We start from the raw sequence: 23,179 nt of genomic DNA, 5'->3' as shown, positions 1-23,179 counted from the left end.
TAGTTGGCAAAATCCCTGATGGCTCTGACTGCCCTTGGGAACCTTTTAAACTGTACTTCTGTAACCCTTGGAAACATCCCCTGCACATGGTCTGAGGAGGACTGGATAGAAAGTGGAAGAAGATTATGATTTCTGTGCTGTTTGTGGGACATGGCTTTGGGAACTTGCACAGTGGGTTTGGGAGTGTGCAGTCATTGATAGATAGGCTGTACAAGAGCCCATGCAAGGCTCTTGATGTACCAAGCAACTTTAACTACTCAGATCCTGAAGAATAAAACACTTTTAGAGTCTAAACGTTTATTTGATTTTTTAGACAAGAAAAGCCAAAATAAAGCTTTGAAACTAGGAAGATTTCCAGGAAGAAAAAAAAAGACCCTCCCTCAAACTAGCTTCCAAAGTTCTCAGCAATATAAAAATCTCATCTCTCCAAAGTGATTTGGTGAAATTGTGAAACTGTCTGAGAATCTGATGTGTTTGCCCTATGCAAGCTGTTTTACAGGTTTCTTTACCTTCAGGGGAATGAGTCAAGGTGGGGAGAAGGGTCACCACCGGGTGTGCCTAGTATCTCTCCTGCCTTTCCAACACAATTGAGTGACTTTGAAGTTTATAAGAAAGATGACTTTTTTCTATCCAGTTGTTTTTCTTCAACAGTCCCATTCAAAACCTCTGATAAAATCTTCTGGAAATGTCCCGAGTACCGAGACGGATGTCAAAATGACTGCCAGGATCCAGTATCCCCTGGCCCAAAGGACGGGCTTTGTTTTGGAGTGCAGACACAGGAACACAAGCCAGACCCCTGATCTTTCCAAGCAATCACAGGATATAAACTGCTGCCCAAAAGCAAGCCACAGAGAACTTCAGTAACCTCCAGGAAAACTCTGAGGTTAGGGAGACTAGCACAGCCAAAGAAGACATGAGGAGTCTGCTGGCACTGCTGATTGTGACTCTGGCCCTGGCAGCACTCTGTTGTTGCGAGAAAGGTAAGGGGACATCTTCCCAGGAATGCTCTTTAGATCACTGCTCAACCCTGCAACTTGCCACCAGCCTCCCTTTAGTCTGGGAGAGACGGACAGCTTTGGGGGGGAGGAGATGTACCACCAGTCATTGCACAACTTCAGATCTCTGCTAGAGAGACAGAGTCAGGAATGAGAGAGGGCTTGAGAACAGAGACCCATCTTTTGCCAGACACTTTCTTCCACTGGTCAACACCCATTTGCCCCCCACCTCATTTGCTTATTGAATTGCAGCAGAGAACTTGAACATTTTAATATTTTTAAGAATTAAACAAGTTTATCATTTGGGTGAAGTGGCAAAGGTATGCTGGATGCTCACTTTTGAGTAAGACAGTTGAACTGCAGGCAGATTTGTGTCAGCCATAGGGAGAGGGATTTTGTGCCTTGCCAGTCCTGGAGTGCTGTAGGATCACAGAGATAGGCACCAAGTCAAGCTTCCTCCTGCAGGTAAATGTGGGATGCGGAGAATTGGAGGGAAATACACCTTCCTATTTCTGTTTAAAAAACAAGGAGTTGTCCCATTGAAATGAGCACATCTCATTTGAAGGTGATTTAGTGATGGTGACTGCATGATGAAAAGATAGCAATGTAGTGGCAGCTCTATAATTGATGAAGAGAGAGGGAAGAGGGGAAAGATCTGAAAAATGAGTGCTTTCCTTTTCATCAAAAAATGAAGCTGATCAGGAGAGAGATCTGTGTTTTCCTGTATTATCTCATTCAGATTTAAATTCTGTTCAGTCCTTGGCATTGATATGTCATGATTCAATTCTGGCAAATATATTTTTTTAATCAGAGTTTTTCTTCTGTCAGTCTCTTTCTTACTTTTTCACTCGAGTATATATCTACCTTTTTTTTAGTCATTATTATATTCCAGAATGCTTAATGGCCTAGAAGTAACTCCTAATTTTATTTTATTTTAAATCAGAGGAGTGCATACATTGCTTAAAAATAGAACTACATGTAACACTTTTCACACAAATTTTTTGTTTTGTTTTTGGCTTTTTTTAGCGTGTTTTTTTTTGGCTGGTTTTTTTGTGCTTTTCATTGTTTGGGTTTTTTTTTTTTTTGTCTCTAGAGTCCTCTTTCTGCCCATAAATACACTTGTGCCAAACACCTGGTAACTTGGGTGGAACTGACACTGTTGAAAAAAGATATGGTGAAATAGTGAAAGAAAAAAAATTGTGAAATAGGGCAGTGTGTGAGACCCCAGGTTAGGAGCTCTTAGAGGATGCTTTTCTTGGATGTTTGCGGGGGCATCAAGGATTAAGTTCAGGACTGAACACAGAAATATGTGTGTAAATTGCTCTTGAGAGGGTTGGTGAGCCAGGTACCTCAACCTTGTGCCAGAAAGCTGTGAGGACAGAGTTGTTGCTAATTTTTTGATCTATTTCTCTTCTCTGTCAATGGCTTGTGATTTCTCCCCAGAAGAAATGTATCCTTCCAAAGATAGAGGAGACACTAAGCTATATTCATGTTCTGTCCAAATTTGGGGTTTGTTCAAATGGTCCCCTAGTTCTAGTTGTCCCTACTCTTAGCAAGGGCGGGAAGGGTGAAGGAGGAAGGTCTTCCTCCTCCTTCCACAGTGATTATACATCTGTTGTGTCATTTAACCTGTCTCAGAGGAAGTTGAAATTAAACAAATCCAGACATAATGGATTAATTTTACCATTATGGTGGGTGTTAATAAATGGTGAGTGTTAATAAAACCCTTTTAGGAGAAATAGACCTTCTAGGTAAGTGGGGGGAGCTGGACCCAGCTAGACGGTGGTAGGATTCAGTTACAGAGTACAGCAAAGGAGGATAGTCTAAATCAGCCCAGACTCTTTTCTGTCTGTCTGTCTGTCTTCCAGATCCCAAAGAGCCTTCAGGATCTCTCAGCGCTGACAGTGAGTATATCATTGTGACTGGTGCTCAGCTCTATTCTACTGCATCTGCCTCCTTTTTCCCCTTTGACAGGTTTGAGGGCTGAACAAGAATCATGCTGAGTCTCTTTAGCTGTTCTCTTTTTGCTCCCTGAGTGCTGCAGTCCCTGAGGTGCAGCAAACAGGGGGGCTGCCTTTCACACATGAGCAGGTGACACAAGGGAGGTCAGTGTCCCTACAGGCTAGCATTGCTCTGTGTGTGCTAGTGCCATAGCCTGCATCTCCACAACCCCTGAGCAATCCCCTGGCAGCACATGAGTTCTGCAGCTTGTTAGCAGCTGGGTGCATCTACCCTCTGTGAAACTGGGTTGTGTTGTTGGAGCAGCATGGCCTGTTACCCTGCTCCGAGCTGGCTTTATAGACAGACCTCTATCCAGAGTGATTGCTGTGTCCCCAGATTGTTGAGAGAGCAGAACCTGCCCATGGCAATGGGCTGTGACATCCCTGCCAAATCCCACAACATGAGGGATTTGCAGTTCCTCTCGTCCGTCACCTGGGACATGGGGATTTGCACACCTTGAGATGTTCACAGTTTTTGCAGCAAGCTGATCCTGGCAGAAATCTGTATGGAAAATCCCTTTCATTCTCCCCTGACTCTCCTTTCTCACATTTTAAAGGATAACATTGCTGCTGAGGAGCATGAAAGCTGGTATTTTTCCAGTGAGCCAATACAAACAGAGATTGGGAAAGAGAAAAAAAGAAGTGTAGAGAGTGTTCAGGGAAAGGTGGTGGTTTCTGACAGCTCATTAACTGGCAGTTTCTGTGTAGTCGGTATTTTGATCCAGACTAAACCTCAGCTCACAAGAGAGGGCATACCTCTCACCTCCAAAGAGAAACAAAGTCAAACACTTAATGGGGACAAGGGAAGGAACAAACTTCCCCATCTCCCCACAGGCGGAGGTCTTCCCCCCAGTGACAGCAATGATTGACATTCCAGTTTCCATGCTGAAATGAGTATTGGTGTGCAGCTGCCTGTGTTGCTGCTGTGCCAGCATTTGTGCACACCTCTGCTGGTGTGGGATGATCCCATGGAGTGAGGCTGTGCTGTGATGACCCTGGATGGGGATGGGGAATGAAGTGCCTCAACCTAGTGTTTGTGGGGTGCTTCACAGCACCATAGTGTTTGCACAACCACAAATCAAGGGAGCCAACAAGCAACAAGTAATGGCGTGTTAGTGTAGAGCAGAGGCAAATGCTGCCATGGCTGAAAGGCCTCTCGTGTTCTCCAGGTCCTGAACACTGGAATCTTGTGTATTTCTCCCTGGGTGTATTTCTCCCTGTGTGATGTTTACTGTCGCTATTTTGTACTCTTTACCTTTTGTGGAACCCTGTACATGTGAGCATTGGTGTTTCTGTCTGTTGCTCATGGCTTATTGGAAGCATTTTAAGGTCTGATTGTTGGTATCCCATATTACTCTCAGTTGAATCACAACATAGAAAGAAAGCCAAGACTCTGAAGTTAAGCAGACCAGGGAGAGAGGGTGCCATTCTCTTTTCTCCTTATTCATATTTCATGCCTTCTGCACATATACTGTGGATTCAGATCATGCTGTATGATAAGGGAATGGAGTTTACGACAGAAAAAGCCCTTGCCCCATGGAGATGTGAAGGCTGCAGCAAGGAGAGAGCCCAGCTGTTGGGCTTTGAGCAGATAGTGGGGTGGGGAGAGATGAACAGGCCATTAGAATGGTTTGTAGCAGTCATCTGCTTGTGAAGAGAGCAGACTTTCCATTTTCAGAGGTTAGACTGGTCTTTGTGTTTCATAGACCATAGCCCTGCATCTCTAACCTGCAGTGTTCTCTCTTGGTAGGCATCAAGATTAAAAAAGAAGTTGCCAATGCCTTTGTGAAGAGGCAGAAGAGATCCAGCCTCTATGAACGGTAATGACTCAGGAGTCAGGCTGAGTGCTGGACTCTGTCCCTGTTCTGAAGAGGGGGCGGGAAGGCAATAGGACAGTACAAGGTATTATTTCGTAGTACATCTATGTTATTACCTCCACACTTTGGAGGAAAAAGGCTGTAGGAGACACTCAGTGATGGATAAATGGTTCTTTTTTCATTAATATCCTTTAGAGAGCTCATAGCTGGACTCCAGTATTCCTCCCAGGGAGAAAGACTGTGCTAGCTGTCTGGGCTATCCATGGGGACAGAAGGATACAAGTTAGAAGCTGCTCTAACCTACAGGGTCATCAGAACCAATTTCCAGGAAAATGAGAATCACAGAAGCTTGGTCATTGCCTCTGGCTTCCTACAAAGGAAGCACAGCTCTGTTGCAGGAATAAGGCTAGATCGGAGTGGCTGTTCTTTCTGAAGCTGTAGATCATACATCTACTTTTGCAGAAATCCCAGACATAAAGATTTGGAGAAATACTAGCTATTTGAAAAATTTGAGGTAATGCAAGGGTGTTCTTCATATATTTCCTGGAAGGGTTTGTTAAGCTACTCTCCCGTGCGGGCCTTTGGAAAAAGGATTTTTTATTCAATCCATCTTTGGACTGGAAGGGTAATGCTGTTTTTAGACAATAGAAGATTGGGAGGCCCCATCTGTAGAGGGAAGGATCACAGTATTGTAGCAGAGGAACGGGCTGATGGTGAAACCTGCAGTGATTAAATCAAGATGAAATTCAGTAACAGCAACTGTACTGTCTGTACCGACAACCCCCTTACAGGTGGGGCATTGTAAAAGTAGCTTCTGCTTTAAGCATTAATCAGGAAGGACAGAGGTAGGCAGACATCCTGGTGTGTTATTTGATAATGAGATAAGGTTGATCCAGAAATATGAATTTGACAACATGCAATGGGGTATTTCTAATACAGAAATAAAGTAAAAATTCATGAGGGAGTGGTGGGACTTCTGTGATGTTGTGTACAGTCTTCAGGAAAGATTAATCCAATCTGGAAGAGGAGCTAAGAAGGGCATCCAGAGCTGAGACTAAAAGATTTGGGCATGCTTAACTGGCAAAAAAAAATTAAAATTAGCTGCATGGGGCTAGTGTTGTTGTCTACAACAGAAGTGAGGATGATGAGAGAAAAGTGATTAAGCTAAAAGACAATAATAGCTAGTGGGAAAGTAAGTAGAAACTGAACAAAAATAAATGCAATCAGGAAATAAAAAATAAATATGTAATAAAAATAAATAATACTAACAACAAAAAATATTCCTGGGTAGTTGGGGAATGGGAATGAAGGCAAAGAAACCCCTCAAACCCTAACTGCTTCTGTGGTCTCCTTTGCTGATAAAACTTACAGAGCAATTGCTTTAAGCTGGGTTCAATCTCTTTTTTTTTTCCCCAGCATTGATTAAGTAGCCTGTTTGTATGTACGTAGATATTTAACTCAGCATGAGCAATCCCCTGTACCCTGGAGAATCACTCCTTTCATGTCAGTGTCAGGTGTGTGAACCATTTCCAATTGCATTGACTGAATCTGCAGAATGGTATCTCTGTCTTTGTCTACTCCAGGTACTTCGAGTATTATAAAAATCCAATGGAGCAGATGCATGAGCGCTGTGAAAACTATCCCCCCTGTGACTATCTCTCTGACCAAATAGGATTTTCCTTGGCCTACAACCGTTTCTTTGGGAGATACTAAGGATTGGAAGGTCTCTTCATTTGTTTGGCTTGGAACACTCTGAGCCCCACAAGAGAAAGAAGGTTGTGGGTGGAAGGAGGGAAGGGAAATATCTAAACTGGCATCTACTTCCATTGTCTCCTTAACCAGCTGGAATGCAAGGCAGTAATTATCCTACTTGTTGAGCTTACATTAGCTTTCTTCCTTTCATCAAGAAAAGTCTCTCTTTAGACATCTCCTGTGGTATTTTGAGCTTCACCAGAAGACTCTGTCTTACCTCCTTCCATCTGAATCCCCAGGACACAATAGGTGAAAAAAATGGTGATTAGTCTCAAGAAAACTATTGCATGCCTTAGAAACAAAACTAGACCTCTTGTACTTTTCTGAAAAATGCAGGGGGATTATAGAAGAATGCCACAATTATGATGTTGTTACACAATGTGCGTAAATGTGATGGATCTGATCCTGGGATGCTCACTGGGAGGAAGGAAGAACAGCTGCCTCCTGTTAGAATTACTGGAAAGTTCAGTATTTTCACATAGTATAATCACACTAAGTATGCGTCACAGTAGGATCACTTTGTAAAGACAGAAGTGTGCAAATACTAATGCATAGACAGAAATCAGGTTCTGGTACATTCTTCTGGTTATTCTGTCACAAAATTTGCCCATATAGCAACAACAAAGAAATCCCAAAAGGAGTGTTTAAGGAGTGTTTCCTCCTTTTAGATGAGCTCTTCCATTTGTACACTGAATTCGGTGACTGTCTGTAAAAAGCAACTTGGAAATATCTTGTTGTTTGTGGGTTTTTTTAACCGGTTTCTGGTGAAACTGAACGTACCCAAGCAGAACAAAAAAAACAACCTGTTTGTCTCTAATGCTATAGCATTTATGCTTGAAACTAGAAGTGTCTAAGCAGCTAAAAAAAAAAAAGGTTATGAAATAAACAAAAAGAAAATTGATTCAAGAATGGATTGAAGTTGGTCAGCATTTCATTTATTCAAGACAACTTGTATCTAAATATATATATATATATAATGTATGCGTGTATTTATATACATATTGTCTTCCCTCTGCACTACTTCATTCTGTTCTCTGGTATTAATATTATACCTTAGCACTTTCTGCACAGCTTCCTTAATATGCTCTGTCAGCTTTCCTTCCCTGAGAGGTAGATGGCAGATCACACCTCCGAGGACAAGGACTGCTGATCCTCAGGAGACTGACAGAGATCAAGTCTCTGGTTACATGTAAGCTGGTGAAACCATCCTCAGCTGCAGATTGCAATAAACACTGCCTATGTAAAGCAGGTCGGTGTGCTGCTTCTCTCTGTTCCTCTCTACAACCTTTACCTGTGGTTAAAGAGGTGCCTGGAAGGTACAGCCTGCTTTTGTGAACCCTGAGGAGCAGGAACCCGGTGCATGAGTCTTCCTCCTCCCCTCCCGTGTCCCAGTGTGAATCAGAAGTGACTATATCGGAATTCAGGTTGTACTTCCAGCACTCTGTGATGCCGAGGGAAAGGAGGGCCAGGCTTTTCCTGATTCACCATCTACCCAGTTCAGTGTTTTCCTGAAAGACCTAGGCCTGAAGTAAGGACACGGGATAAGTCCACAGAGATGGCTGCCAGAAGGAGTGTGAGCATCTTGTTTGGCAAGCTGCTATGACTTGTACCAGTTATGCTGATCTTGGCCAAGGAGAAGACATTTAATAAATATCTCTGCATGTCTTGGTCAAACACCTGTGAGCTGTGACTGGTTCCTCTATTGGCATAAACTGATGGGGCTTCACTGCTCACAGTAAAACTCTTCTCTGAACACCATCTAGTAAAAATGAACGGAGTGCTTATTGGAAGAAGTGAAATTTTTGCTTGGAAAAATACTAGAGAGAATAGTGAAATCCTAATGTCTGGTGTAATAATAAAATAAGGATTTTGTTGTTGTTGTATGGTTTTGTTAGCACAAAAAGTTTCCTGTCTATGTTCGGATCATTCTGTTAGTTTTATATTTTTTTCTCTCCCTTTCAGTAAATATTTTTTTCAAGCAAGTTGTACTGGGAGGCCTCCATTATGTCATCTACTCTGTGTCACCAGATCCCTACGTGGGCTGAAGTCATGACTTTTGGGGATCTGAGTGCACAGATCACATTACAAATTTACTGCTGAAATGGAGGAATTCGATTTTTGCTTGGTTAATGCAGCTCCAAGTCTAAGTTCTGCTACAAATCTTCTGCTGCCATCTTATGGCCATTGTATTTATTGTATTTAATAGTACACCGTTTCTTCTGAAGCATTTGAAAATGCAAATTCAGTGGCCTTTCTTCCTGATTCCCTTCACACTAAACATACACTAAGAGATCAGAAGGGAAAACCTGGGACATAATCTGCAACTGGATTATATGCAGCTGCATTGACATCTAAGCGGGACTTTTTATCATGATTGCCAAGCTCCCACGGGAACACATCTCAGTTTAGCTCTGTTTTATCTCTACATAAACAGGAGATGCCTCAGTTAATTCACAAACCCTTCTGTGAACTCACTTTTAGCCGTCAAACAACCACTTTCTGAAATAAAGCCCAAAATAACAGAGAAATTCCAAAAAGGAGAAGTAGGTAGTCTTCATCTATCACTTTGTATCATTCTTCATGCCATCATTTTATGTCCCCAGTGGTGACAGATACTGTCAGCAGCATCAGCTGCTTTGGAAGCAGCCCAGTGTGAGACCTTTATGTCACCTCTCACCCTATTTCAGCAATATTTGGCAAATGCTCTCTATCCACATAATCTAAGCATCTGCACAAACATCTCATCTCAGGAAATCACGCTATGACTGGAGGTGCACCTCTCACCCAGCCTATCACCAGCAGGCCATGGAAAACGATTTTCACTTCTCTGTGATCAGAACCAGGGCCCTGACAGCTCTTGCCTGTTTTTCCACAAAGAATAGTTATCAGAGGTCATGGGGCTTTGAAAGGGAATAACTCTCTGCTGTTATTTGGAAGGGGTCTGGAAATCAGCTGCTAGAGAGGGGTTTGACTCAGTACAGAATCTGCATTTGCACACTCATTTTGCATGTACCCAATGTAAACAGTCCAACAAGGTGCAGCTCTGCAGTGGTGTAGGGGTAGGATTGGCAACACATGATTAGAAACCAGGGGGTGATAAGGAAGAGAAGGACAGTTAGGTTATCTCTGCTTCCAGATGGGATCCCAACCTACCCTGCATTTCTGTGTTGGCTTTATGAGAGCCAACTTCTTTAAAAGGGCTTTATAAGCTCTTGACCAGGGAGTACTCATCCTGACACATCACTCCTCAGGGGACAACTGCCTTAGACATGCCATGATTTTCTTCCTTTTTGCAAGAACAAGAACACTGGATACCTTGGAATTAAAAGAGCTATTAAGGTGACGGACACTCACATCAGCTGGAGTTGGTGCAACCAGACCTTTCCTTATGGATTGTGGGCACATTTCTACCAGTAAATTGTCTGCTTGGATGATTAATGACTTCTGAATTGCTGTAAGAATCTGGTGAATGATCTTTGGTTGAAGAACTGTCACCAAAACCTGAGTGCAAATTACAAACTGCAGAATTTTCCAGTTCAGGAAAAAAGGGAAAGAAACAGATGTAAATGACCTCTTCTTGAACAAAATGTTCTTTCCAGTGCCTTGGGTGGACTCTAGGAAGCCAGCGCTGCTGGGCAGCCTCCTGTTGCTGATCTCCTCACAAATATTGGTAAAAAGGGTAAACGTTCTTTATTTGAAATGGTGAAACTGCTTACCTCACTGAAATAAGTTTTTAATTTTTTTCCCATTTGAAACAGTTTCTTTAAGGAGCTTTTAGTTAATTTTTAACTTTTCTGCTTTCAGTTCTTCTGTTCCATTTCTTACCTGTCCTAATTCTTTTAACTGCTTGGCTGGAAATTTCCTCTTGTTTAGAGCCAGATGGTTTCCTGCAGTATTTTTATGAGTAGACCTCATCATCTCCTCTCTTTTCCCACCTGTCTCAGCTGAGGCTCTGACAAAAACAGTGTGTTGTTGGATGGGACGGTAAAAATATTGTTCTGTGTATTTTGATGGCCTTTTAGCTTTCCCTCAAAACAATTATGATATTCAATGAGAAATAAATTGAATCCCTGCATAGTTTATGGACCAGTATAACTTCAGAGGCTAAGAAAGGTGTCAGTTTGGTTACATGTCTAGGATGAATATTTGAGATTAAAGTGAATATCTAGCTACTTGTAGAATTCAACTATCAACTGACTACAGCACTTGACTAGTCTACTAGGTGATCAAAAAGCAAAAGGAACAATACCATAACTCACACAATTTCTTAGATCTTATTACACAAGGTTTTTATTAATTAGAAATGCTAGATACACATAATTAGCTGGTTGTTTCATTGGCAGAATATATTAGAGGTTATTTTCCTGTTATAGGACCCAGTTGTGTGAATCCTTACTCATGGTTAATATTTATTTACATGACAAGTCCAGCTGGTCTCACTGAGACAAACTGGATGAACAAAAGTTTTGTCACACTGCTACTATATTGTCCTTTACATTATTCCCTGGAGCCAAAACATGTCCAAGAGATTTGGAAGGACAGGAGGAAGAAATTCACCTCTGAGTGTTCAGGTTACACTGCCCTAGCACATTGATTTGCTTATTCTTTCCCTCTTCAAAACCACTTAATAATCCTGGGCAGAATATTGCTATAAATGGACCATGGGTCTGTCGTACAGGCTTTATACCATCACCCTCTGAAGAGCCAGCTCTCCTGAAGTTTTTAATGTGACTGATCCACATCAAATAAGGACTCTGGTATCCTGACTGGCATCTGACTGAGGTGATGTATAGGCCTGAGGTTGCTCAGAAAGGTCTTTGCCTAAGTTGCCTACCTGCCTTGCTTGCTCTGCCAATAATGACAAAGCAGCGAGAAAAGGGTAGAGAAAAACTTGGCTAGCATTTATAGAGATACACAAGAAGTTCATACTTCTGATGCTAATCTTAATTTGGTTTTATGTTGCAGGCTATGTCCCACATCCTGATGGATATGGCTCTGAATTCTTTTGATGACCAGTATCTGGGGTGCAGAGAGGAGATGATGGAAGAACTGGAGCAAGGAGACTATTTTCAAAAGGAAATAGCTGCTAACAAGGACTATTTGAGCCTCTGGAAGAAGGCTCAGGAAGCTTTGTTAAAGAGCCCTGTAGGTCTCCTGAGGGAGATGCATGACAGCCATGGCATAGTCCTCATGGCTTACACCATGAACTCTTCCCTGCACTCTCAGCTGAACTGGGCTACATCTACAGCAGGAATCTCTCCAGAGCACTACAGACACAACTTCAGTTTCAAATATTTTCACTTTTACCTAACAACTGCTATCCAGATAATGAAGGAATGGCAGAGCAGCAAGGAAAGCATGGGGAAACGTAAGTGCTACCAGGTGCACAGGGGTGTAAAAGACTTATATATCGAGGCCACGGTAGGCAGCAGGGTGCGATTTGGCCGTTTCACTTCCACCTCCCGCCTCAGGAGTGAAGCCCAGAAGTTTGGGAATGAAACTTTGTTTACAGTGACTACTTGCCTGGGAGCAGCTATGCAAGGCTTTTCTTACTACACATCTGAGAAGGAAGTCCTCATTCCCCCTTACGAGATATTTCTTGTCAAAAACTTCATTCAGACGCAGGACGGTAACCGGCTGCATCTTCATTCTGTGGGGAACTACAGCAAGTACCACTGCCAGCTGGTGGAAGGTATTGTATACAGCCTCTCCTACGCGGTGGGGGTGCAGGACAGTCTGGTCTCCACTACCCCAAGCAGCCCTCACCGGTTGTACCTACACAGGGTCACACTCAAGGGCAAACCTGTAGCTTGCCCGCTATATTCACCTGCAAGAGCCACGTGACCCAGATTTTACCCATTTGCTGTGAAACCTGGGAGAACTCCACAGGTCACTAAAGATGAAGCCACCTGATACACATCAGGTCTCGGGGTTCTTTGCAGCCTCCATTTGTCCCAGGTGCCTTTGCAAGGATGTTGTAGGACTCATGCATTTGGGTCCCCAGTGTTCTTATTGCAAAGGCGGGTGAGATTTGCTGGCAGTTCGAACCCAGATATTTATGCTGGTGGTTTGCAAGGCTGCTACACTTCCAGCATCAGGACTACTCTAGTCCACTACCATTTTGTGAAGCTACTACTTATCTCTGTCAAGCTGAGGTTAGTGTAAACAAACTATTGGTGCTTTAGCTGTGATCTCTCTCCTGAGACAGAAGGGAGAAAAGGTATCCTTTGGCAAGGAACACACTGAGTTTCCTGGCTATAGGGATAACTCTGTGCTGGAAGACCTCATTGGGCCTGTTCCACATCTCCATCTTTCTGTAAGTCCACCACCAATACTGGACTCTTGCTTTTGTCTCTTTGGAGAGTAATGTGTCAGTGCAATCTTTGAACTTGAAACAATCATTCAGGAATAAGAGTTTGTTCCTGGAACCAAGCCAAAGTAGTAGATATAGTTGAGAAAATGGCTTTTCTGGGCAAAGGTTGTGTTAGCAAATGCAGCAAGCTTTAGGAAGTGAAAAGAGTCCTAAATACTTCTGTCTTGATTTTTTTTCAGCTTCAAGATGTAAGAACAGTGGTTCCGCTGCCCTTGCCTCTGCCATTCTTCCTGCTGTGGTTGCAGTTTCTATGTGCTTGGCCCACAGTCTTTGGTTCTCTGGCTGCATCCCATGAATAGCAGCCAAGAAGAGTTCACAGACATTCAGTCTCTGGAGTTCCTGTTGCTACAGAAGGTTTCAAACTTCCCTTTGCTTTCAGCTGCAACTCTCCAGCTAAGACTGGAACATTCAGTCTGGTTCATCAAAACAGACATTCCCTGGACCCATTCAGGTAGGAGGAAGGTTATCTATGGCCCTTCTGAAGACTAAGTCTGGGATACCCTTCACTGTAGGTAGCTTTTCCCTTAGGCATTCAGGAAAGACACACAGGGACTTTGGACCCTTTATTTAGTACCTTTATTTTTAGTGAGAAAGTGTCTGTCTACGGGTTGTGAAAGGCACCACAGTGGTAAAGTCAAGTGGGTAACTGTGCAGCCTTGCATATCTCCTTTGAGTGCAGGGTCCCAGGAGACAGTAAAATCTGTGGCACAGCAGTTTTTCCCAGCTGCATGATGCCATGCACCAATGCCACAGCTCTCATCTCAGGCTGATTGTCTGCATCTCACACACAGGGGACAGAAGCATGAAGCTGTGCTGAGACATGAACTTACCAGCAGAGAATCACAAGACTTGTCTTCATCTTGTTTGACTTTAAAATTACTTTCAAAAAAATCAGACAGGTCCTGTGTTCTCTAGTGGCCAATAAATGCTTGCTGGTCATTTCATGCTGAAATGAAGGATAGTCTGTGGAGCCTTACTGCTGTCTTCATGGGTGTTGAATATGACTGAGATTTGTTTACCTGCTTTTCTACTGTGCTGTTCTGAGTAATGTCTAATGCTGGAGGTTGAATCAACACCATAAATTGAAAATGGAACTTCTGATTTAGCTATAGACTCTTCTCACTTTTATGCATTCATTTGGCACTTCTGGAGCCTTAAACACTCAAGGCTTAGAGCTATGGAGTTCTCCTATCTTCAAAAAATAACAGTGTGGAAATGATAAGGAATATTTTTTGCCTGCAATTCCCCTTTCCAGCATGCCTCACTTCTTCACCCCTGGTCCTTCAACCCTACTGACGCTAGCCCTGGGCTGAGGCTATGGTCAGTGGGGTTATCTTACTGATCTAAGAAGACCAGTCATGGTGGTTTAACTTTGCAGTGGAGTCATCAATTGAGCTGAAACTCACTGACACATTTCACAAATAACCCGAGCTTTTGGGCACTGATGGTCTTGGCAGGAAGCTGGAGTTCAGTATTCACTTCCCTGTCTGAAACAGTAAGCAACAACTTATTGCTGTTATCCAAAACAGATCTGAATAGAACAGGACTGCAGAAGCTGCTGGTCAGCTGGTTAGTCAAAAGTAAGAACTGCCAAAAACACCTATATGAATTGCTTGACTCTTGAAGCAGCTCCATATAAGCTTGGTGCTCCCATTTCCTTGAAAATCTTGCAGCAAGGAATACAGAATTTAGGTACAAGAGAAATGTTAGCATTAGAAATGTAGACACTTAAGGAATTTGGATGTCATCAGGTTTTACCAGATTAAAGGGCAATCACTGGGATGCAGGCCTCAACCATTTTAACAAAGGCTTGGAATCCTTCACAAGGTGGCTTCAGCACCCTGAAAGCTTCCTCTGAGTAGTTAGCTGCTGTTTTCAGGCTTTTTTTTATGGATCTGTGCTCTTGAGGGATAGGCTGAAGGAAAACACAAAGTGAAGAGGAGGGTAGAGAGCCAAGTCTGAGGTGTTGCGATGTTCAGCTCGAGGAGGAGCTGCCTTCTGTGGTAAGGTAATTGTAAGGCACTTCAAGAGAAGTGCTGTAGATGAATTATGCTTGTGTTTTGGTCCTTATTGGTAAATTTGTGTGAGTCCTAGACAACAATCTACTTTACATCATCCTTAGAACTATAATCCTTCAGTTTGTATATACTGGTGGGTGTACACAGAATTAAACTCATATTCTTGGGAGGGGGGAATAAACACAGCAAAATCAAATGCATGACACTACATTCAAGAGACAAAGCAATTGAAGACTGAGTAATTCAATATTTTGTCAGGCTACAGTGCTCTGAAAAGTGACCCTTATCAGTCAGTACATACAGTGACTAGATGATGCAAACATCTCTTGATAGGTGGAAGCACAAAACATTCTCCTTGCTTGGGGTCCCATCTTGATGCCATTTAGACTGCTAAGAAAGTTATGCCCTTCTGCTTGCACCTAAAAATTCTCTCAAGGCCAACTGCAGATACAGTCCTGGGATAGCATGATGTTGGTTTTGCTTGTGCCAGACTTCTTTAAAGCCAGACTGGTTGCAGCTGACACAGATATTGCTGTGGTTAGATGTGCGGATAGATGTGTCTTAGCAGTTGCAACTTCCCATCCCACTGTATACTTTCAAAGACGTTTTTCTCAGAGCTCAGTTCAGCCCTCTGTCTTTTCCTGCATTTCTTTCCCATGGCAAAATAGTCTGATATTTTGTGAAATAACAAAATTGATTTTAGCCTCCACTGCTGTTCAGAGCTGGATGTGGGTCTCTGCACCACTTCTTCCATTCTCATGGCATCAGAGACCTGGCAAATTGCAGTAAAAAAAGGTGACAGACACTCCAAATAAAGTCTTTCGCTCAAACTTAATAGGCCTGAAACAATAGCTAATAATTTTCCCTAAAGACTCAAAGTAAAGCAGAAACAAAACTGCTTGCATATTCTTCAAATTATTTTCTGTCATGTTCCAAGTGATAGAGGCTCTGGAAGAGAAGAATTTGCATCCATTGCAAACACTGAAGACATGAAATCAGTTTCCAGCCTACAGAATCGGACACAGAGGCAGTTACCAGCCAGATCAATTCAATTCAATTCAGTCCAATATCAGAAGATATTCAGGACTACATGGTATTCTCAGTTAAAAAAATAGGAGTCACAATTAATTGATGATTCCAGAATTGTAGTGGTTAAATCATTTAATGTTCTCTCTCAGCTCATCTTCTCATGCCTACAGCTCTGACAAGAGAGTTTGGCACTCTGTATTCATCTGGGTTGAATACAGCAGCTCAGCTTTCAGATGAAATCAAGTTAGCATCACAGAGTATTCATTACATGCTTGATCTTACGCTTTCATCTGAGAACTCAACTATTCTCTAGAGGGGAAGCAGTATTCCTGACCAGACTCCTGGGGGCTGCAGGTCCACCTTTCTAAGGATCAGAACATGAAAGATGTTTTGTTTGGTTGAAGACAGAAGTACAGCCTTGTCTTGCTGGGACAGACAAAGCCTATTTTCACTGTCTGTGGTATCTATTTTTCTGTTTTTGTGGGACTGTTCAACTTTTCTTCCATAATTCACAGATATAAGAAAACAGTCATTGTAAAAACTCTTTATTTCAAGACATAGTTGCAAACATGAATGTTTATATTTCTAAACAATAGAAATTTATAAATCCCAGTGAAAAACTTAATCCTGTACCTATTTGAACAAAAAGTGCTGTCCTACACCTTTTGTGTTTTGAGAACAGAAAGTAACACCATCCCCTTTCAGCCATTTCTGTAGGTACTTGTGAGGGTACCTCTGTTAGGAGGGATTTGTGCTGTACCTATTCCCTCCAGGAACAGAAGGTCTCTGGAGGACCTAACAATTAGGAACTAGCTTTAAGTAAACTGAATTCTGTTAAAATTGGAAGGAAGGGGAAAGGAGGAAGAAAAATAGATGAATCTGGGTAAACATCACACAATAGAATTAATGACAAGCAGGCAGGCAACAGGATGGAGCTGAAGCCCAGCCTCCGGATCCCTAACTCATCACATGCTGCTGGAAAACACCAGACGAACACAGGGGAAAGAGGCTGAAGTTACTGTCCCATACACATTTCACCAGGAGCATTCAGACAAAATCAGGTAGGCACTCTAAATGTTTAATTAGAAAAGTTTCTGCAGAAAATCTCCCTGGAGCCAGAGAAATTGTCAGAAATATGTGTGGCCTGCCTAACTCTAGAAAGAAAATGTAAAAACTAGCAAAAGTGAAGACTAAGAAGTAATCTTAGCATTAAGAGACATAAAATCTAGAGCAGCTATAAGAACCTGAAATAATCATGTGTAAATAATAGAAGCTAAAAGTCTCCTCCACACCTGTCTAGAATGTAAAATGTTTGTTGAAGTGCTATTCCTTCTGAAACATTTTATCTTCTCAGTTTCTACAAATAAGTAAAGCAAATTACCTTACAATAAAACACTACTGGAGTAGAAAGGTTCTAATATCACACTGAGTCAGAGAGTAAGTCAGTGATATCCCTGAGGCAGGAGTGATATGAAATCATAGCTTGCATTGACATGGCTTTATGTTTCCTGAAAATCACAAACCTTTACAGTATATGTACTTTGCTCCCTACAGCTTGAAGAAAAAGATGTGTTAAAGAGTTTAATCTCTTGACAGAGCTACAAGGTAAGTGGCTGACAGAAATGCACAGTACTGTGCAAAATACTGTGGAAAAAAAATCTCTTCGGACTGGCTTATATGTCAATACTGAGATTAAAAGTTGGCAAGGGACTGTTGAAATCATTCTGGTTTTCAATTGTGACCTTGTGGGGGAGGGTGTGTTTAGTAAAATACAGCTGGGTCAGTGTCAGATGATTTGCAGTTAACAGATAGTGCAAGAATTACAAAGGACCAATATGGCACAAAGGCATCTTTTTAAGAAGAAAAATCTAGGTAGTCCCCTACACATCTGTAGTTCTAACTGTGATATGCAGGCACCAACAGCAAGAAGAGGTTTATCTTGGAAAAAGGCAAAACACTTGCCACAAAAGTGGCCCAGATTTGCAATAAAGGGCTGAGAACATAAAAAGTATCAACAAAGAAATTAGTCATCCTACTCATTCATAGTTGCTAAGATTTTTGCATTTAAGTCAAAACCATGCTAAAGCATTTTCACTTTGCAGCTGGTGATAGAGTCAAAGGGAAGCGGCACTGTGTTGTTTGATGAGGAGTAACTCCATGATCACTGGAAACTCAGTCTCTTTGGACTCTGTGTATTGACACGCAGGTTATGAGGAAATATATATTAAATATGCCCTTTTGTTGGCAAACCAGCAACAGCTCGGAGAAGAATGGTGACCATAAAGATTAGACACAAGGGGAGTTAAATTTTGTGCTCTGGTCTGTACAGTGATAAGGGAGGGCCAGATTCTGCTCAGTCATGTCCTAGGAGCTTGGTGAACATCTGCAGACATTGGCTCTGCATGGGACACCCTGGGAATGGAGGGAGTGAGGCTGTGCAAGCAAGGCAAGCTGCTCCAAGGCAGTCTGCCATCAGAGACAACCTGGTGTAGGTGCACCTCATGGTGCTTACACAGTGTTCTGAACATCACAGGGCTGTCTGCAGCGGTTTGATATTCAGAGAGAAAAAACAATGGGAAATCAATTACAACATTAGGGAGGTGAATAAACAATGAGGGAACAGGCTAAATATCAGGGAAGGAAATACAGTGGGAAATGTGTGTAAGGTGACATAGGTTAGGATAGGTTTATTATAGATAATTTTACTATTCTGTATGAATTCCCAAGGGTAGGTTTATTAGTAGCAGCAAAGAGTGCTTATATAGTAACATTTTCTCTTGAATGTTAGACGAAAAAAGCTACACTGGCATAAAACACTCTTATGGTGATACAGACCGTGTCCACTCCACCAGTCATGACAGTTGCTGAAAAATCAGATGCCTCTAAACTGAAAAAATAGGCTGATACAGAAGTGTGCCTAAATCAAGCCTTTAATTTCCTCAGCTTATTTTAGATTTTGCTGATTAGATGAGATTGTTCCATTTTTTAGTGAACTAGTTCAGCTTCTATCATCTTCAGTTTCCAAGGTTCCAATTTCAGTTTCAATCTTCAGTTTTCAGTGAACCATGTTCTATTTACAATTTATGCTAATTACATATTTGTTAGCTATTTTTGCTGCTCTGAGTATACCCAGTGTCTTAAAAGGTCCTTTCCAATTATTTGTCTAAAGATCCAAACCAAGAATAAAGATTTGTAAGATATGCCTTGGGATTTGACCTGCTGAGCATAAAAAGAACCAGTGAGGCAGAGACAAAGCACATTTCACTGCTACAGTTATGGGTGTTGAACAGAGTAAAAGATTTCTTTTCTCTCTTGAAGTAGGCTTTTTCTGAAGAATGGCATTGAGTGACCTTCTTTACCCAGACAATCCCAAGAGAAAGCAAGAATTGATCCATTTGCATCAGAAATTGCTTGAGTGCATGTCCACAAATTTCCGTGCAACAAATGAGCTGGTTGGAGTGCTGAATGAACACCTGGGCTGTACCATTTCCCACATTCAGATGAGAGAGAGCAGTACTGTCAAGGAAAACTGTGACATAATCATTCAAGTGATGAGTGAGATTCAGCATCAGGTACAGAAGATTGATAGTGACATGAAGGAAAAGCTCGAGCCAGTGCTGTACCAGAAGCTATATGACATCAAAGAGCCTGAACTGGAGAAAATTGCAATAGCTCAGAAAGTTTTTTCCATTATTCTTGGAGAAGCAACTTCAACAGCTGGGATGGTAGCTATCAAACTTCTTGGCTCCAATCTTTTAACTTTCACTGTGAGCAAGCTCATCGGTCTCCTTGCACAGATTGGGGCATCTGTTCTTGGGGGAATTAGCATTACCATTATTGGCCTTGGCATTGAAATGATCCTCCATGCCATCCTGGGAGCCGTGGAGAGGAATGAGCTTCTGACAGCTGTGAGAAGCTACGAGAAGCACCTGGCTGAGTTTAAAGCAGCCTCAGAAAAGTACCAGCGTGCCATACATGAAGTGACTTCTTTGGTGAGACAACAAGTTCAGTGAATGAAGTCAGAGTTCTCTCTTCTCCTGTGACAGTGGCTGCAGCAGCTATGCCTGAAGTAACCTTTTTGATTCATTATCGCAAATGAACTACTGATGGCTTTTTTTCTTATTAGTGGCAGCAGAGCAAGAGATGTGACAATTCTGGGAATTGGCAATGAAATATATTAATAGGAAACTGGCTTATAGGTGTTTCTGGATGGCAATGTTTCAAATACTTTGTACCTTTCCTTCACTATTTTCTGGAATGCATTGTAGATAACCTTGAACTGTAATTCATACCAGTGACAATAATACTCACTGCTGGAGCAGTGGTGGTGAGGAGGTCTGATTTTTCTCTATGTTTCTATATACATATATATACATTTATCATATACAACATGATGGGAGAAAACAATTTCAACAAGGCAATCCATGCCAACATCTGGAGGCTTCATCAGGACAGCTGTGGTTGCTAAACTCTTAGTGTGGATTAGTGCTAAATCTGATAGACTGGATTCCCTGTTCACTGAACTACTTATAAGGACTAGTTGAAGCATATTTAGCTGCTATTTCCTGTCCCATCCCTGCCTAAGGAGCCAGCCAGAGATCTTTAAATAAACTCTAATCCCAGTAGATTGGCAGGTAAGAGAAGCCTGGGCCTACAGGTACACACACACAACTTGGCCCCACAGCTGAGAGAAACCAGCTGACACATTCCAGGTGTGCCTGGCTGTGAATAACCTCTTATGCTTGGTAATGCTCTGCTCCTGCAAACCCACAGGTAAAAACTTCTTTGCAAAGCTGCTGTTTTGTTGATTGAAATGGAATTGTACAAATGTACAAGCGCCTGTAGGATTGCAGACCTATTAATGCACCGAAGTTATTTTCAAATGCTTTACCCAGTCCCACTAATGTGAGACTGCCAAGAGAAGGCTCAGATTCTGCATTTCACAATATGCTACCAAATGTCCTTATTTTTCAGATTTTAAAACAAAAGATGGAAGGAAGAACATGATTTGTAGTCTCTTGCTCTGATTTGCTGTGGATTGCTTTCTTTTGATTTTAGAAAAAAAAAGGTAATTTAAGACTTAATAAAAATGTACGTATTGTAAGACCTTTATTTTCTGTACTTTTTTTTTGTTCTGAAAACCCAATCTTAAACCAAATAATGAAAATATTAAAATCTTCATTATAGATGCAATTTATAAATTTTATAATTTTTTTATATCCATGATAGACTGATAGATACAATCTAGTCGGATTGTGTATAGGTTCCTTTTTTAGTACCAGCTTCCCCCAAACTAAAAGCATGTCCAAATTCATACATGTTTGTTAATATTCAATATTAGCAATAGTAATTTATTAATAACTAGATTATGCCTATGAAAATAAAGAAATGGGTAAGATTACAAAAGGGATAAAAGCCTAAATAGGCTGCACAACCCTTCCATTATGGAGTCCTTTTTTTCCCCCCTCCCCCACTGGTCTCACTTTAATCATCTGTTCTGACTCCTCTTTGCTTTTGTGCTCAAAAGCCATTAGATGGCGATGAAACTGCTAGCACTCGACAGCTCTGCCAGCTCTGCCAGTTACTGGGGAGAAAGTCCAGGCTTCAGGAACGTGGGTGGGTGCCAGGAACTGAGAAACTGAGACCAGCACAAGCCACACACTAGGCTATGTGCATCAGGAGAGGCAATTCAGAGGAGGCAAAAAGCACTACCTTGCGTGCATGAGGTATTGTGGTGGATGACATGGTGACCTGAGACATCATTTCTCCACAATGTGACGTTTTCTGTCTCCTGACACAAGTGGCACTCAGTTTAGAGGTACTTGCATAGAGGCAAGAGATTGTCAATAGGCAGAATAGCAATATTTGAGTGTTGGAGAGGTAGGAGTTCCTGGCTCCTGCTTTCTATGTGCAAATGTATGTTCTAAACTAGGAAGAAAAACCACCAGCTCTTTGTGAGATTCCCAATCACTGCTGTACAAGAATAGTGGAGTCAAATAAAAATGAATCTCTTGTATTTTTCAGGCAGTTTGTCCACATTTTCTTGAAAGCATGTACTAAGCAGTGTCAGGGGAAGTGGGATACACAATGAGGAACACAGAGATATACAATTTCTACTCAGCTCTATGCATATCCTTGTTCCTAGTGGACTTAAAGGAAAGCAGGCTTCCCCACCACAGAATTAATCCCTGATCTTTCTAACTGTCTGTCCAGCCTTAAACTTGGTGCTCCAAAGGTATCATAACCCATCTATTGATATTTCTTCTCTACACTCCTTGGAGCTGCATCTTGGTGTGACAGAAGTATCGAGTGAAAAATGTGAGAGAACTACTGTTCAAGTCAGCAGACACTTTTGGGAGAAAGCAGTCACGGCTGAGGCAGCACCTTTGTCCCCACTGAGCCCAGTGTTCCCACGACAGAAAGCCCCAAGCTTTGTAAGGTGCAACTAATCTTCAAAAATTCAGCCGTCCCCTCTCCAGTGACATGTTGCATGACAGGGATGTGCATGGCCACAGCTTTACATCACATCCCCTCGAGCATTCTCCCTTTGCTCAGGCTGCTGTTCTGGACAAAGGATTAAGAATTAAAACTATGATATGCGTGTTCCAAGTCAGAACAGCCTCAAGGAAGAAAAGAAACTAAACCAGCCCAAGCCAGTCTAAGCTGCTTTCAAACCGGTGTGGAAAAACAGTATGGTTGCAAGCAAAATCTGCCCTGCAGAAAGTTCTTTCTGGTAACAAGAATAATGTAAAGAGAACAGGCCAAAGAGACACAAGGTGAGGATGACTCTGCTCTGTGCAGAGCAAGACTCCCTAGGCACTGAGAGCTTCTGAAGCCTTGGCTCCAAGGATTCTCCTGGACTAGCTATCTGCTAACTTGGATTTTGTGCAGTGTGGGATGGATGTTGGCATTATTATGATACACAGCTTATAGTCTTTTACCCATCCTGCAATGATCCTTCATAAACTTCCAAGTTTGCCAACTGAGACTCCATTATCTGAAAAACTGCAATAACATTGTCTTGTATGGCATGTTCACCAGAAGTGTGTGGGGGGGTGGTCTACAAATCCTGCTCAGAGCTCTGACCACCTCTGCTCCCAGGTGCTGCCTGTGCAGAGAAAACTGTCCTTCCTACACCTCTCCCTGGCATGCTAATTCTTTAATCCTGCACCTATATTTTATTGCTTGCACCCTG

The 23,179-nt window shown here is 42.0% G+C and overlaps 2 protein-coding genes across 4 annotated transcripts; both read left to right on the top strand.

The window, feature by feature from the left end:
* The first annotated feature begins 863 nt into the window (after nt 1-863).
* Nucleotides 864-13,749, top strand: ART4 (ADP-ribosyltransferase 4 (inactive) (Dombrock blood group)). 2 transcript variants are annotated; one of them, XM_027739225.2, is made up of 4 exons: nt 864-980; nt 2,864-2,899; nt 4,746-4,815; nt 6,396-7,544. In XM_027739225.2, the coding sequence occupies exons 1-4, from the start codon at nt 914-916 to the stop codon at nt 6,523-6,525; spliced, it is 303 nt and encodes a 100-aa protein (XP_027595026.1). In that variant the 5' UTR covers nt 864-913; the 3' UTR covers nt 6,526-7,544. The 2 variants fall into 2 exon arrangements, with proteins under 2 accessions (XP_027595026.1, XP_027594980.1); XM_027739179.2 differs by lacking the exons at nt 864-980; nt 2,864-2,899; nt 4,746-4,815; nt 6,396-7,544 and adding exons at nt 9,855-10,243; nt 11,530-12,256; nt 13,117-13,749.
* SMCO3 (single-pass membrane protein with coiled-coil domains 3) lies at nt 13,370-20,313 on the top strand. 2 transcript variants are annotated; one of them, XM_027739187.2, is made up of 3 exons: nt 13,370-13,388; nt 17,539-17,589; nt 19,306-20,313. In XM_027739187.2, exon 3 carries the CDS (start codon nt 19,320-19,322, stop codon nt 19,995-19,997), a length of 678 nt encoding a protein of 225 aa, XP_027594988.1. In that variant the 5' UTR covers nt 13,370-13,388; nt 17,539-17,589; nt 19,306-19,319; the 3' UTR covers nt 19,998-20,313. The 2 variants fall into 2 exon arrangements, with proteins under 2 accessions (XP_027594988.1, XP_027594984.1); XM_027739183.2 differs by lacking the exon at nt 13,370-13,388 and adding an exon at nt 16,102-17,045 and having other exon boundaries at nt 19,303-20,313.
* The last annotated feature ends 2,866 nt before the right edge of the window (nt 20,314-23,179 follow it).

Source organism: Pipra filicauda, unplaced genomic scaffold (genome assembly GCF_003945595.2).
Source record: "Pipra filicauda isolate LSUMZ 115617 unplaced genomic scaffold, ASM394559v2 scaffold334_size1588553_pilon, whole genome shotgun sequence".
NCBI classification, from domain to species: domain Eukaryota; kingdom Metazoa; phylum Chordata; class Aves; order Passeriformes; family Pipridae; genus Pipra; species Pipra filicauda.
The sequence above is the reverse complement of the archived record's forward strand: the minus strand, read 5'-3'. Positions and strand labels throughout refer to the sequence as shown.